The following is a 17,077-nucleotide window of genomic DNA, read 5'->3' on the forward strand; positions in this document are numbered from 1 at the left end:
GAATTGTATGGAAATTGTAGTATATTTATATGCTTCTTGTTGACGTTATCTCACTTGACAGCGAAATGAATATGCTTCCAAGTTAAATTCTTGTATAAGCTGCGGCAGTGCCTGTACTGGTAAAATAAAGATGGCCAGGGCAGTTGTCTGGCTTGACATGGCTTATGTCCATATTGTTAAATCCTCATATTTTGCAAAACAGGGTGGCTGTATCCACATTGCTGATGGGGAATAAGCCCTATTCTGTGTTTATGACTCCTTAGCTGTTCTTCAGAACATTTTCTGAGAGAGAGCTGTTTGGCTTGGCCAGGGACAGTTCTAACAATATAACAGCACAGATGACCAGATTTCAGACTTGAAATTTTTTTGATCTCTGTTTATTAGTGTAGATACAGACTAAGGAAACAGAGAAATTGTTTTTTTTTTGAGGAAGGTAGTAAGAGATTTATTAAAACAAGTGACACAAATTAAAAAAAGGAACAGAGTGAGTGACTCTCACAGTCATAATATCAACATTGCGATGGAAGTTTTGAAATGACCATATGAGACATATTTGTTTAGAAAAGATCATACTTGCCACCACAGAAAAATCAGTGACAGTGAGTGTCTGTAGTTCTGTGCAGTTCTGCGTATTTCTGAAAAGTCATAGATCATATTAATTTGACTAGGATTACTTGAAATATAGAAAATGAAGTGTGAATGTAAATCTGGATGGCGTAGGACAACCATCTGCATTTTTTAATGCCTTGGGAAAGAATGAAGAAATTGGAAGAAAATAAGTGAACACGATTTTGGTTTTCTGAAAGACATGGTCTGAAGGGTGCATATAATGTATAGTTGAAATTGTTTCACAGTTTGCTTCTGTAATTTGTTCACAATTTGTACCATAACTTTACTGTAACTTTACTAGGTGGGTAACCTTTTGGATGAAGTTTTCTGTGCCAGGTTTCTGCCTTCAGTAGTTTGGGGATGAAGAAGGAGGGAAAATAAATCCATGTCTCTGTTTTTGAGGACATAGTCAGAAAGCAATGTGTTGTTCAAGTGATAATCATTTCTTTAATCAAAAATGCTTATTTTAAGTCATAGTGACTGATAGCTTAGTGATAGTTTCCTTTCAAAGCAGTGACATGGGTTGGAAGACTTTGTGGTATGATCTTTGTCTGGACTGTACCTTATGCTGTGCCTCTCAAAATCTGCTGGTTTTTTTGGCCAAGAGGTACAATTCTGAAAAAAATAATGGTTTGCAGGTACTCAGTAGATATTGGTTGAACTTCACCAGCTGAAGATTGCTGAAGTTTTACTTAACACTAAGGCATCCTCCTGTGCTTACAAATTAGCAGAACTCATTCCTGGAGTTGCTAATTTGATTTGCCCTGAATCTGAGAATAAAAACAGGGAGGTCTCATCCTCTTGCTTTCCCTTACTTGTGTGTGAGAAGAACCTTTCCCTGGCTCAGGTAAATAAAGGATAAAGAACTGGGTGGGGGGAGCTTGTGAAGAAGTACCTCAGATGGGAGGTAAAAGTGCAGAAATGGTAGCTGGCTGTGCACAAGAAAAAAAGCTGGGATAGAGGATGATGTGGGTCTGCTGGGACCAAGGATATGAGATAATAATTTAGCTGTTTCCTACTAAGGGTGTAATAATGATACAATAAGGATGCGAACGGCAATATTCACAAACTGTGTATTAGTATAATATTTGCCTGAAGCAAATGAGATGATTTATTTTATTCAGTTGCAGCATGTTGTTTACTCTTTGTTATTCTGTATTTATATAATTCATTACATTACCTAGATGCCAGCTGATTCAGCATTTTTTTTGCCCTGGAATTGGACAGTTTGCAGCAGCCCTGTCCTGTAGTGGCCAGGAGCAGCTTTCTGTTTGCCAGCTTCTCCCAAAAAAAGCAGTTAATTGAGTTACTTTGCATTGTAGCCAGAGTACCGAGGAGTCAGTATTAGCTTGCTATTGGATGAAAGCTTGGGGGAGCAAGGAGCCTGTTAAGTTGCCCTGAAGGGGTTTGTAGCCTCCACGGATCAGTGTGTATGTCTCTCAGTGTTCATAGCCTGTACCTGGCAGCAGCCACAGAGCTAGCTAAGGGCACCTAGTGACGATTCATGTGAAATAGGACAGGATTCAGAGACCATCACAATAATAGCTTTTCCATGCAGGCTGTTTCATTCAAGTATAGACAGTCTTGGTAGCTGGGTTGTTCGCTTCTTTCTCTAACCAGAATCATAGAAAGATTTTGGTTGGAAGAGACCCTCAAGATCATTGAGTCCAACCATAACCTAAGTCTATCACTAAACCGTGTCCCTAAGAACCTCGTCTAAACACCTTTTAAACACCTCCAGGGATGGTGACTCCACCACTTCCCTGGACAGCCTGTTCCAATGCCTGACAACCCTTTCCATGAATAAATGTTTCCTAATATCCAATCTGAACCTCCTCTGGCACAACTTGAGGCCATTTCCTCTTGTCCTATCACTTGTTGCCCGGGAGAAGAGACCAACCCCCTCCATGCTACAACCTCCTTTCAGGTAGTTGCAGACAGCGATCAGGTCTCCCCTCAGCCTCCTTTTCTCCAGGTTAATCAGCCCCAGTTCCCTCAGCTGCTCCTCATCAGACTTGTGCTCCAGACCCCTCACCAGCTTTGTTGCCCTCCTCTGCACTCTCTCTAGTACCTCAATGTCTTTCCTATTGTGAAGGGCCCATAAGTTGCACAAGAGTGCACAGATGCAATATGCATTTGTCATAATCCACCAAGAGGGATTTCTTGGTTGCAGAGAGGTAGTTTTTAGTCCACAGTTGGCTTATGTTAAAATTGTGTTAAAAATTATATCTTCAGGGCAGCACTTCAGTTAACACCAACAGCATCAATGGTTTTTGGAACAGTGAGGGGTACAATTATTCCAATTTCTGAAGAAGGCATCCCGAAATGAAGGGATGCAGTTAATAAATGCCTGCAAAAGGTGGCATAGAAGCTACAGCCTTGCCTGAAAGGAGCAAATATGTTGTCATTATGAGAGGAGCAAATGTGTTTTCACTAGAAGAAGGTAGTGTGGTGATGGGAGGAGGGAGCTGACCTACCAATGCAGAATGGGAAGTGATTAGCAGGGCACATTAGCCTTAGGCAAGTGGTTTGGCTGCAATTCGAAGATAAAGATAAGCTTTTGATGTATGTAAGGTAGTAATTAGGGACAGAGGATGGGCATAACTGTTACGCTGCTTGGGTTTTTCTTTTGAAGACTATTACTTTGTACAGCTAAATAGATTCTTTGCTAAATATTGTCCATATATGTAAACCCCTCTTCCTTTAGCATATATACAAACCCTATCAAGAAGCTTCAAAAGGCATTGGGTGCTGCAATGAGAAACAGAGACGTCATCAGTTATTACCCTGTGTTGTACTTACTGATGTGAACGATAATCTTGGGAGCTGCTGCATTTTGCAGAACCTGGTCAGTGAGGAGAGGCAGCCAGTTACTGGTTGATCCTGCTGAAAATCTTCTATGTACTTAGACTAAGAATAATTATGCTGTATCTAGCTATATGGTGTTACCGTGGTGTCAGGGAAGGGGAGAAATATGTTCCACTTAATTCAGCCATGTGTTGGTCAAATGAAGTCTTTAGTTCTGATTTAACGCTTTGTTCAAGGCATTGTCAGAGAAACTCAGGCTTAGCCAGAGTTTAATTGTAGGTGATACAAACTGCAGTGTTTCTGTGTTGGCACTTAATGATCACATTGAACTACCAGGATACTTTGTTGAGTTGAATTTTATATCTTGAATGTAAAAATCTAATGTAGTCTGAAAGTGTCTAGTTTGGACATTTCTTGAGATTTTCAGGTTGTTGGTGTGGATGTGAATGATCTGTTTAGTCAACATAACAAAATTTGCATATCAGAAAAATCCTTAAATAGTTGTAAATACAGTTCTTTAAAGTGTTAACTGCGTTTACTCTAGAACAACACTTTTATTAAAGCAAGAATTGGTGGCAACATTTAGTACAGATTTGTCTTTCTAATCTCAGAATACTATTAATTAAAAATTTCCTGCATCCCTAGACAGTGTAAGTCCTGGCATATTTGATATTTGAGTTAGTATTTAACAGGATTATTAGAAACAAGTAACTATGGATAAAACCTTCAAATAAATGATTGCCAACTATACCAGAAGATATTCAGCAGTACTGAAGGCTTCAGAACTTCTGTATATTGACAAAAAATCTAAGACACAGACATTTATGAGAAGTAGTACATCTGAGTATAAAAATAGTCTGTAAATGCTAGATTCTTTTAAAAGTCCATACTCGGTGTAATGTTCTTAAAATTTGAAAATGTTGAGTTTTTTTTTTAAATACTTTTCTGGCTGTAAGAACTATAAATATTCCAAAGTTTGCTCTATTGGTAGATTTATGAGAAGGTGAGAACAAAAATATGGCAAATCTGCATTTGAAATCTGTCATTCTAGATACTTTTAGATTATCAGAACACTAGCAATAGTTTGGTTTAAATACTTCCATAATAATTTAGATTTTTTTTATCTTTTACATGGCCTTTAGCCATAACAAATATGTTACAGTACTTTTGTGAGCTGCCAAGATCAGCAACTTAAATATTTTCCTCTAAAACACTTTTTGTAAAATTAACTTTCAGTCGTGTAAACCAAACATCCTTACAGGTAAAGGGATAATTTAGTAGAATCTGGTCCTGTTTATTTTGCAGGCTACTTTTAAGCAAAAATCACTAATTATGTCAAATTGCTTAGAGCAGCAACATTATTTACTTATGATGAAGCCAATATCTCTAACCTCGTTTCATGAATATTGATTTAAACCTTAGGTTCCAGAGATAGACCAAACAATTAATCTACTAAATCACTGTTTGAAGAAACTATAAAATCAATATATAATGAAATTTGATCTTGAGTACACCTTTTCGGAGGAAGTGGCTACCGTAAATCCATCATCATAGCGTTGCTTCTCAACTATTTGAAAGTCCAACTTTCCATATGACAGTTTCTGAAGACTTAAAACTTACATCCTTAAGAAATCAGTACTCTATACTTGTGGTTGTTTGCTTTGTTTTGTTTTGTTTTTCTTTTCATGTTTTCCCCAAAGAGGTGTTTTTTGTTTTGTTTTGGTTTTTTTAAAGCACATTCTGTAGGTTGGATAGTCTTTCACTCCAAAAGGGGAAATAAAATGCGTGCTTATCTAAAGAGTTACAGCTTTCCATTAGACTCTGTTAGATAAAAGCAATTGTCATGGTACTGCAGGAGGATGGAGACTTTGGCATGCTGCCCTATACTTTGCTTACGATATGCAACAATACTTAAGAAAATGGGCTGTGAGACATGGCATCCTTTTCTCTGTTGCTCTAAGCTTTGATTTTATTTCCCGTGACCATGTAAAGGATGTTTGTGAAACACTTTTTACCTTTGGCTGAGGACTGTTGTTGTGGTGGGAAGGTACACAAAGGTGACACAAAATGAGAAATTAAGATATCCGAGTCTTAATACAGTCTTCATCAGAATCTATACGTTTGTATAAGACATTAATTACAGAGCCTTTTAGAAATGTTGGTGAGTACTAACTGCTACAAAAATTAATGCAGAAGATATTATCAAAACTTTGAATTCTGTCCATGTCCACTGGATCCTTTCAAGGAGAAATGGAAGGGATCAAAAGCGTAAGCATGAAGGTTTCTTTCTAAAGAGGGTTCTCAAAAGAGAATGGGACAAAGAAAAGAGCTTGTCCAAGAGTAACATTGAGTTTTGTATTTCTGATGTGGAAAACAAACTGTTTGGCTATAGCACAATTACATTTAAATATAGAATCATATAATAGTCTGGTTTGGAAAGGACTTTAAAGAGCATCTTGTCCAACCCTCCTGCCACGAGCAGGAACATCTTTCACTAGATCAGGTTGCTCAAAGCCCCGGCCAACCTGACCATCCAATGATGGGGCTTCTGTAACTTCTCTGGACAACCTGTTCAGTGCCTTACCATCGTCATCGTACAAAATTTCTTTCTTATGTCCAATCTAAGCTTTCTCTTTTTCAGTTTAAAACCATTGCCTCTTGTCCTGTCACTGCAGGCCTTGGTAAAAAGTCTCTCTCCATCTTCCTTCCAAGCTCTCTTTATATATTGAAAGGCTCCAATCATGTCTCCCTAGGGCCTTTTCTTCTCAAGGGTGAACAACCCCAACTCTCTCAGCCTTTCCTCATAGGAGAGACCTTTTTCATGACTGTCCTCTGGACACACTCTTTCTGTAAGAAGGACATTGAGGTACTGGAGAGAGTGAAGAGAAGAGCAATGAAGCTGGTGAAGGGTCTGGAGCACAAGTCTGATGAGGAGCAGCTGAGGGAGCTGGGGCTGTTTAGCCTGGAGAAAAGGAGGCTGAGGGGAGACCTTATAGCTGTCTACAACTACCTGAAAGGAGGTTGTAGCATGGAGGGTGTTGGTCTCTTCTCCCAGGTAGCAAGTGATAGGGCAAGGGGAATGGCCTCAAGTTGTGCCAGGGGCAGTTTAGATTGGATATTAGGAAAAACACCCTCATGGAAAGGGTTGTCAGGCATTGGAACAGGCTGCCCAGGAAAGTGGTGGAGTCACCACCCCTGTAGGGGTTTAAAAGACATTTAGATGATGCTCTTAAGGACATGGTTTAGTGTTAGATTTAGGTTATGGTTGGACTCAATGATCTTGAGGGTCTCTTCCAACCAAAATGATTCTGCGATTCTATCAGGTTAGGATTCCATAGGTATTTTTACTTCATGGACCTCCCTTAGTTTAACGTGTATTTGTTAATGATAAATAATGGCAATACTGTCTCTCCTCGAGGTTTGCTATCCTCAAGCCCCTCGGAGTGAACACTGCCCAGGAGTACGGCCCACTTTGTGTTGAGTGACAGAGAGGAGTCAACAAGAAGAATTCTCTGACCACATGAATGTCATTGCACTGGGTGTATTAAGTCTCTGGGTTCTTTAAGTTCACCACTAGCCTACTAGGAAATTGAAAGCAAAGTAACAAAGCTATTAAATATATAAAGCAGATGAATGTGCTGAGCCTTTCTGTTAGAAATTATAAAGAGCAATAAAGGCTTTCTGATGATTTCTTCTTGTTGTTCTTACCAGGAAGACAGATTTTTTAATTTTTTTTATTTTTTTGTTATTCAGTGCATGGACAATAGATTACAGTCAACTGAAATTGAAATGGTAATTTTTCCCCAAACTCCTTCTGTCCCACCCTCAGAAACTCCTGTTTCAGTACTCTTTCAGGGATGATTGAATCGGAAGATCTACCGTTGATACAGATTTTTTTGTTCATTTTATTTTAAAGAACAATGGCAGTAATTTTAATGGCATAGTAATTTACGCAGAAGTTGCTAGTTTCCTAGAAAAATCACTTTAATCTGACTTAATTGAGCACTAAACCTTTTGTCTTCCATAGTGCTGCAAAATCCTAACATGAAAGAGCTTTTTTTTTCTTTGAAAATAAGAAGTAACTTCAGATTTCTCATTATATACTAGGAAGCTTAGTAATGTGGTGTTTATTACTGTGGTCTCTAAAATTATGAAGAGAATTAAGGAAAGATGTAGGTTGTAGATAAAGTTTTTTTTATTGACAACAAAGCATATTTAGAAATTGAGGAATTAAATTTTACATAAAAATACCTCACAAATAATACTATTTTTTTCTTGTTATTTTAACAATTAAAAAGAATGTTCTAATATCGTCTAGTATTGTAGATGCATCCATTGATGGTTTCAGCACATGCTCTACAAATCACTGCTTCTACTGCTGTTATTTTACTACTCTTTTTCATGATAGTGTGTCTATATGTCAACTAGCACTAACAGAGATTGATTCATTTTAATGGTGATAAGGTTTATATGCGATGATATGTATTTCTTTTGCAAAGCTTACTCTCTGCTAATGGAATAATTATTTTGGTCTCTGTCACATGGAAAGCGCTGCATGGCGAGTTTCCCATTGAAGTCAGTGGAGCCTCAGGCAGGTGCCAAATCTGCCCTGATGGTTCTTTTAACTGTGTTTGTGACTATATAGTAATGGTAAAGTGTAAATGTGGAGAGAAGGGCTTTGTGATGAATGCAACTCTCTTTTAAATAATATCAGATACCTCGTTGTCTTATATGACCAGTAGTGCTCATCCATCCCCTGTTCCATTTCTTTTTCCTTCTTCTGCCCTTTATTTTACTGACCACCAAGTGATTTATGCCACAGTGGTATCAGGATGCTGCAGTATTGCTTTGTTGTTAAAAACTGATGCTGAAACCCTGGTTATCTGCAGTTCAGTAAAAAACATTGTGCAAAATTACTCATTAAATACATTGCTATTTACCTCTCTAATTTTGCAGTGGAAATGCCCGTGACTCAAATTCTTGACTGTTCATTTTGGAAAATTAAACTGATTATTTACTGAAGGTTCCTTTTTTTCTGCATAGCTAGTTGGTAAAAATAGCAATTATATGGAGTCTTTTTCCTTTATTTTAGTATCATAGATGCAGACTCTGGGACAAATTGCACGAAGAGCACATTAATGCAGGACGAACAGTTCAGGTAAGCATATTAAAATGACTGTAATATTAATAGAATTAAATTACATCTATAGTACTGGTTACCTATGGGATGGTGCTTCACAGAGGTGTATATTTGACAGATGGATTGGGCAAGTACCTGGTATTGCTTTACTTCATTTAAAAGGTAGGGGTTTCCTAATTGTGTCCTGTGAGGCAAATACAGACAGAAATGTTTGAGGATTCTTGAACAAACAAAAGTTTGGAGACTCTGGTCTTTTGCAAACTATCCTCGTATGTTTCTAAATTAGAAGGCAGGAGTTGCAATATGACATACAGTTGATTTTAAAGCATGGTTTCAGACCAAACACAGAACATCTGGACAACTACTTTGGTGTGCAAATCCCTCATTAGATGCGTAATATCATCAAAGGAGGAAATGCCAGGCACATATGTCAGCATGGTGTCATCTCAGTGACTTCATGCATAGTCACTCATAACCCAGCACACAGGGAACCTCACATCTGTTTCTAAAAAAAAGACATGTCTTGATGAAAATGGTGAAGAAGCTAATGCCAAACATCAGCCTTCACACTGCTGAACAGCACACAGCCAAAGAAAATTTCAGATTTCAGTTAGGATATTAGGAAATATTTTTTCAAGGAAAGGGTTGTCAGGCATTGGAACAGGCTGCTGAGGGAAGTGGTGGAGTCACCATCCCTGGAGGTGTTTAAAAGGTGTTTAAATGAGGTTCTTAGGGACATGGTTTAGTGCTAGAGTTAGGTAATGGTTGGACTTGATGATCCTGAGGGTCTCTTCCAACTGAAATGGTTCTATGATTATCAGTATGGAAACACACAAAGACCAGATCCGCACTGCAAAGTTTGCTGACACAGATAACAGCAGCGGGTGGTTACAACAGGCTGTAGAGGCAAAATTCTGGGGACAGTTGTGTCTTTGCCAGCAGGAGACACATCTTGGGGTGACTTCATCGGTAGTGGTCAGAAACCTTTTGTGACCTACCCTACATCTAGGCAAGCAGGCTTTGCCCGCAGTGGTAGTACAGTTCTAAGTCACTGTGGTTTATAATTCTAATACTGTAAATTCCTGTGTTTGTTGCACTGCCTTACTGACTCCTGTGGGAAATTAGACCAGACTAAGAATGAAAAAAAAAAAAATACAGAAAGAAGGACTAATTCTGATTGAACAACAGTATTAGACAGTAGGCAGAGCTCCAGTTATGTATCTTCTTTGAGGAATGGAAGGTGTTAATGAGCTTTTATAGTGTAGATGATAAGAAGTTATATATGAAATCCACTTGATTTTTCTGTTGTTTGGAGGTTTGAACATTTATTTTGATTTTTCACAAAGCATTTTTGATATCCCAATATAAAATAAGTTTATTCTTAATATCAAAAGAGTCTTCTAAATGTGTAAGTCCTGTTAAAACAATGGCATTCTAACAGGTGTGGTGTAGTAAGCATGTGTTTGCTTATGTGTGTGCTCTAATGTGTTTCCACACCTGAGGGGAGGAAAAGCTTCTCTTGGAACTCCTTATTATCACCAAGACATAATCTATCAATAATTAGAGAAAAAGTAATCATGTTGAAGATGATGTTTTTAAATACATTAAATGCTCTAGTAATAAATCCTCATATTTGTCTCTAGAGACATTTTTATTTGTCTTCAACCTAAAGCTTGCCATTTTTGCTTTCAGCCAAAATAAATTTCCTTATATTTTATTTAATGCTTATTGCTTTTACATCCAGATGCAAATTATGCCTTAAAGTGGTTCACATTCTGATACCCAGAGAACAGAATAAGTGTCTGGGGCCATGCAAGAAAGGTAGACTAGCTCTCTGTTTTAATTAAATAGGTAGGAGTCTGGAGTACTTGATAATAAATTATATGACATGTAGAATGTGTTTGCTGTAAGCTGTTTAAATGTTTACCAATGGACTTGTGATCTGTTTGTTTGCAAAGAAATCAGATTAATTATTGTGATACCAAATGTTCTCTGCAGCGCACACTTTGCTCTCAAAATTAGATGTTGTAAAAATACATTAGGAATCCCTAAGTCAATATTGACCCAAGGCATCCGCCACAGGTTTTAGACAAATATATGCACAGCCACTCTACATTTAATCCATGTGCACATAATTAGCCATTTTTCTGAATTTTCAGTTTACCCAGAATAATTACTTCTGTTGTACTTTTGATGATGGTCAAAATTATAATAGAAGTATAGATGAGCATAAAGGTATACCTCTTCTTTCTGGTGACTGGGGGCCACGTTAAAAACTTCTAAAAAGGAAAGTGAAGAAACCAGGGAAATCTTTACATAGGGTGTGATGACACCCTGTTAAAAATACTGAGAAAATAGCTCTTATATACTGTGTATTAGTTTTCATGAACGCGGTCTTGTGGGTTTTCATTTTTAGGGGCAGTGTGTGGAGTTCTTAAAATGTTAGGGCCTGAATAATTATGCGGTTTTCCTAGGCTTTGCCCCATATATGCTGACTATTCCATACAACTAGTTAATTATTGAAAGATTTAAGTTCATTTCAATGAAATGGCAGTATTTTGTTGTCACACCTAAGGACTGCTTTGATCATATTTGTAGTGAGAGGCAGAAAACTGCCGCAGTTACAAGAGAGGATATAAGGCATTGAACAAAAAAAGGAAAAATACTGTGGCTGAATGATCTGGCTTTAGTATGTATGCAGCCCACAAAAGGAGACTGTGTTCTACAAAACATACCTAGGCAGAGGTCTCTCCTCTGCGTTGCTCTAACGTTGAAAGCTACTTGAAAAATGTTAATCTATTTATTTTTTCTTTTTCACTTTTATGATCTACATTTCAAGTGAAAATGGTTTACAAGTAAATGATGGGTTTCGATCAGATCTCTTTTGCATAAATCTTCAAAACTCGGTTGTATGGCTCATGTCTTCTGTACCATCTTTAAAGCAGTCTTCAAATTAAGTATCTTTCTGGAATACTATGCAATATACTGGGAGAGCATGAGATGTAGGGTAGACGAGTGTCTTTCTCCCTGCAAGAGATTGTGTATGGCATCAGTGCAGGGTCATGTAAAATCAGCTCACTGTTGCAGCCTCTGGCCATCTGTAGAATAGATATATCCTTAAACTCAGATTTTATTTGACCTATGACAAGCAATTTGTAACATATATCCTTTTTTCACGTTACTTTGAACAAAGTCCAGACAAGATAAGTGAAGGCAAGTTGGCATTTGTACCGCTACGCTACCGCAGCACTTTCTTAAAAATCATATTTATGTTTGAAAGGGTTTAAGGTGGTGGGTTATTTGAAGGTGCTATTTACTTCTTAATTTAAAACAATAACATGCAGAATGGAGGAAGAGTTGACAGTGATTAATGCACAGAGGACAGGAGATAAAGAGAAAAAGGGACTGATTTGTTGGACCATGACAGATCCTGTATCATCCATGTACTATTTCATCATAAAGAGTTTAAAGTGTAAACTATGGGAAAACGTATGTGACATTACATTTAATGATAACACGACCAAGAAGAAGAAAAAGAGAATTATGGTGGCAGAGACTGAGTGTAATACTGGCACGACCACCACAACAACGTGATAGAAAAAAGCCAAATAATGTAATGGGGTGTATAAGCGGGAGAGAAGTCAGTGCAGTCTCTCATGCAGTCTCTTTGGGCAGCATTATTAGGGCCCCAGGTAGAAGAGTTAAACCAGTTTGGGCACCACACTTTTGAAGAAGCTGTGGGCTGGTTGGGGGTGTTCAGGGAGAGCGATGAAAATGGTTAGAAATTGGGAAAATGAGACTTATTTGGAAATACTGACAAATTAGTTATTTTGCCCAGAGGAGCCCTGTCAGAGGAACGTTGTCTGTTTGCAAACATGGCACAGATGGCTGCAAAGAGGACAAGACCTGTTCTTCTCTGTGTTGAACAGAAAGGATTAGAAATACCTGATTTAAACTGAGGCAAGACAGGTTTCCATTAGACATGAGGAAAAATGCTGTGGCAATTAGGATAAAAAATTCTTGTAACATACTGTCAAGGAGGACATAGCTCTTCCTAAATAAGTCCTTTTAAGATCAGATTAGATAAACTGTCAGAAATAAGATAGGGACAATGGATCATGCTTTGAAGGGATAACTTCCAAGGTTTTCACCAGCTTTATTTTCCTATGGTTTTTGTGATAACACCATTTGAAACAAACACTGTTACTTGATTTGGGAAGTTAACAGACCAAAACTGCAAATATTATAAAGAAAAATTCTCTATCTTCTGGGCTGAATTTGGCGAGTTTGAAACTTAGGAGTTCTCATAAATGAAAACAGGATTTTGTATTATCTTTCCCTCCAAGTAAGCTTGGTTTTAAAAGTGGAAACAGTTGGGAAGAGGGTGATACAATTTTATGCCCTACCCAGAGATTAAACTCTGGCACATTCAAATGATTATGAAAAGAAGTCACAGTCACTCGTATATCTCTAACATTTATCGTGCTACACTCTGGTGAGCTCCTAAGATGTGTCTGCTTCCAGCAGGGCTTAAGCTTTCTTGCTAAGTCATTTAGCTTCTGTTTAATTAACAATAAATGGAAGAAGAGCCCTCTCTCCAAAACCACAAAGAAAGAGGTACTAAAATTAAATTTCACCCAATAGGCCAATATCATCATCTGATTCCCCCATCTACTTTCTCACAAATATTGATATTTTTGTTTGACCAGCAGTGTAATAATGCACAGTGGAAGTGAGGATCTGATTTAGCCATTCCTTGGGGTGGGTAATTTGCAGCTCTTGAAGCTTTTCTGTTCAGGATTTTGGAAAACTCCAGCAGGAAGTTGGTGGATGCGTTGGTCACTGCACAGTAACCATCTTCAGTATACATTTGCATTGGCTGTACTGGTGATTTGCCCCAGCTGCAGTGATGCAAATCTCTAGCAGAGCTACGTTTCGACTCAATTTCAACTGGGAAATTTTCCTTTTTTTTAAAAAAATTAATTTACTATTTTTAAAAAGAAAGTGCTTTGGAAGCATTATTAGCACCTCCCAAACTCACTATTGTCACTGTTTCACGTTTTTGTTTGGCATGTCGTTTTTTTGTCTCCATTACGGTCAAAGGCAGGAGAATAATAATTTTGTTTCCTTAGACAAAAGAGCAGGATCAACTTCACTTGGTCCCCTGCACAGAATTTTCACAGGATAGATAATTAGATGTTGTGTCTACATAGTCCTATTTTGTCTTCTAAATGAAATTCCAAGACTTTATAAACCAAGAATTTTGGCACATGGTATACTGTGACAGTGATGATGTTCTCCCTTTTTCAGTACTTATGGGCAGACTGTGGGAGGACAGGAACAGGAAGAACAGGGTAGATTAAGATGAGAAGTGCATAAGGAAAGTTATTTGGTGCCATGTTTCTAATTCAACTCAATATCTTACAGATTTATTTTTTGTATTTCTCTTTTTTTTATTGTTAGTCAGTGTTTTTGCCTGGGGTTAGCCTTAAATAATGGAGCCTAACTTGGCTAGTAGTACTCTGAATTTAGGCATACAGTGGAATGTACTCTTAGTAATTTGACAGACTGTTTTTATGAAGCAATAGTTCTTTCTTTGGTTGCCTAATATGACTCGTGTGGTGTTACTTCCATGTGTGGTTGAATTAATTTCCTTTTTCTGTAATTATATTTCTACTGTTTTTTCCATACATGTTAAAATCTTAATTCTACGAGTGTATATAAATAAAATGAACTCCTAAATTAGGAATTTAGCAGGAACTCAATATAGTTCTTGCTTTTCCAGGTAAGCAGTATTGCCATTCTAAGGCATTACCTGTACCAAAGAGAACCTTTCTTTTTCTAACCACTCACTGGTGTTAATCCATTCTCTTGTTCTGCAATAAATAAATCATTATATCGTCTTATAATGTAATGCAATGAATATTATTTTTTATTACAGCCTTATTTTTTTTTACAAGTAGATAAAAACTTTGTCCTAAAACAATGAGTGGTATAATTTAAAGTATAAATTTCTTGATTTGCAGAAAAAGAAAAGTTATGTGCATTTTTGGATTTTAAAAACCTAGGCAATTAAAAAAAGTCTATTTTTGCTGTAGACAGACATTTCTCTCACAGGAGATGCACACAGACTCTTCTTGCTAGTTGTGAATAGTTCATACCTTCTCAAAACTCTTGTAAATAAAGAAATATTTCTGTATTTGATACTCCAGTTGAACAAATATATTAGTTCTTCTTCTCAGAAGAATAATATAAACATTGATGAGAAAAGTAATTCTTCTTCTTTGTCCCTGAAGTTGTCTTTACAAAATGAAAATGATAATTTTGGGGTAGTTGGGGGTTGCAAGTGATTGTATTCTGAAGTGCTATGACCACCACAATAGCTTAATATAAAAAATAGAAAAGCATCTCGTCCTTGATCTTTGGTTCTTCAGGGGCAGAGAGCTCAGCTTCCCCTATGGAAGGCAGGTCCAGTCCAAGAAGACTCCGCAATATGTCCCGAGACACCTCAACCTGGCCTGAAAGCAGGGACTTTGAAGGGTTGGTTGTTTTGTGTGTGTCGTAGTTTATTAAAAGTTAGAAATGGCAGTTTTTATGATTATTTAATGATAATTAAGATGATAGTTGCTTCCCATCCACTGAAGGTGCCTGGTGCTCTTACACAGTAAGCTGCAAAATAACTCTTAAAACTGTTACAGCAAGTCCGTGCCAATATGAGGGAGATGGAGAAACTCTGTTTGCGAGTCCGGCAGGAAGACGCCCCCATTTTGCAGAGAATGATAAATCCCGTTAAAGAGGAGGCTTCGTTTGCTGTAAAAGAATTCCTGCAGCTCCATTCTGAATCTGGAGAAGAACTTAAAAGGCAATTCGGAGGACTGGAGGATGCCTCTTTAACCAGATCTGCAACTGTAGGAGGAGGTAGTAGAATTTCATTTCTGTATGTATTGTATCTGTGTTGTTGTATCCAGTCTGAAGCTTCTCTGACCAGGTATAAATGAAGTAAACAAATGAGATTACAGCTGAATAATGATTATTAATCAAGAAGTGGATTTATATCCCTACATTACATTTTTCTCATGACTTGTGACTGAGTTTTGATCAGTGGCGAATGCTCTAATTAAGCATCACACAGAATCACAAAATGTTAGGGATTGGAAGGTACCTCAAAAGATCATCTAGTCCAATCCCCCTGCCAGAGCAGGAACACCTAGATGAGGTTACACAGGAATGTGTCCAGGGGGGATTGAAAGTCTCCAGAGAAGGAGACTCCACAACCTCCCTGGGCAGCCTGTTCCAGTGCTCTGGCACCCTCACTGAGAAGTTTCTTCTCATGTTTAAGTGGAACCTCCTGTGTTCCAGTTTGTACCCATTGCTCCTTGTCTTATCATTGGTTGTCACTGAGAAGAGCCTGGCTCCATCCTCGAGACGCTCACTCTTTACATATTTATAAACATTAATGAGGTCACCCCTCAGTCTCCTCTTCTCCAAGCTAAAGAGCCCCGGCTCCCTCAGCCTTTCCTCATAAGGGAGATGCTCCACTCCCTTCATCATCTTTGTGGCTCTGTGCTGGACTCTCTCCAGCAGTTCCCTGCTCTTCATGAACTGAGGGACTCGGAACTGGACACAATATTCCAGATGTGGTCTCACCAGGGCAGAGTAGAGGGGAAGGAGAACCTCTCTTGACCTACTAACCACCCCCTTCTAATACACCCCAGGATGCCATTGGCCTTCCTGGCCACAAGGGCACAGTGCTGGCTCATGGTCATCCTGCTGTCCACCAGGACCCCCAGATCCCTTTCCCCTACACTGCTCTCCAGTCTTAAGAAATTCAGTAGCTGTGGCCTTCCTTGAGACAGATCCTGTAGCCTTAGATCTTGAAACAGAAGACTGTTGACAGGAAAAAAAAACTTACATTCATGTTTCACAGTAGCTTGACTTCTTTTTTTTCCCCCTGCAAATCACTTGATTTCTTGATCCTTTGGGCCATTTTCACTGAACTAGCATGTGCAACATCAAGTAGAAAGCATTTTTTTATGACAGTATAATATACCATTGCTGAAATAATTGGGAAAGAGGAACAAGTATCTATATAAAGGAGGACATCTCTTCCTGTAGCATTTTATCTTGGTAACTGACAAGAAAGCAGAAAACTATAAATCCTTTTAAACAAAAGATCTTGAAAACACACTATAGCATGCTACAAGACAGACATATTTACTTTTTTCCCCTCTTTTCTGTACAGAATGTCTTTTATTCCTTGTTCTACCGTTCTGTCTTCAGGGGAAGCCCATACCATGCCCTGGTGCCTGCTGTTGCTCTCTGCTAATGATCTATGAGAAAGCTGGTTAGATCAGGATTAAATCCTTCCACATAACAGTAATTAGCTTGATTGCTGCACCAGTAATATTGTTTAAAGTTGTTTGAAAATGTCATGTATCTTAAAATTGAAAGAGTATTCTCAGTCAGTGGCGTTGTAGAAGAACCTGCCATCAGATTTGATTTCATGACCCTTCCTGTTGC

At 38.1% G+C, this 17,077-nt stretch overlaps 1 protein-coding gene across 1 annotated transcript in view; it reads left to right on the forward strand.

Moving 5' to 3' along the window:
- Positions 1-17,077, forward strand: part of STX17 (syntaxin 17) — a gene marked incomplete at its 5' end in the record, with an annotated part of 44,898 nt that overhangs the window by 17,762 nt on the left and 10,059 nt on the right. Inside the window, 2 exon segments of the mRNA XM_080364152.1 lie at positions 8,510-8,575; positions 15,256-15,475. Of these exon segments, the coding sequence (XP_080220278.1) occupies positions 8,510-8,575; positions 15,256-15,475 (286 nt within the window).

Source organism: Nesoenas mayeri (genome assembly GCF_963082525.1).
Source record: "Nesoenas mayeri genome assembly, chromosome: 2".
Classification (NCBI taxonomy): Eukaryota; Metazoa; Chordata; class Aves; order Columbiformes; family Columbidae; genus Nesoenas; species Nesoenas mayeri.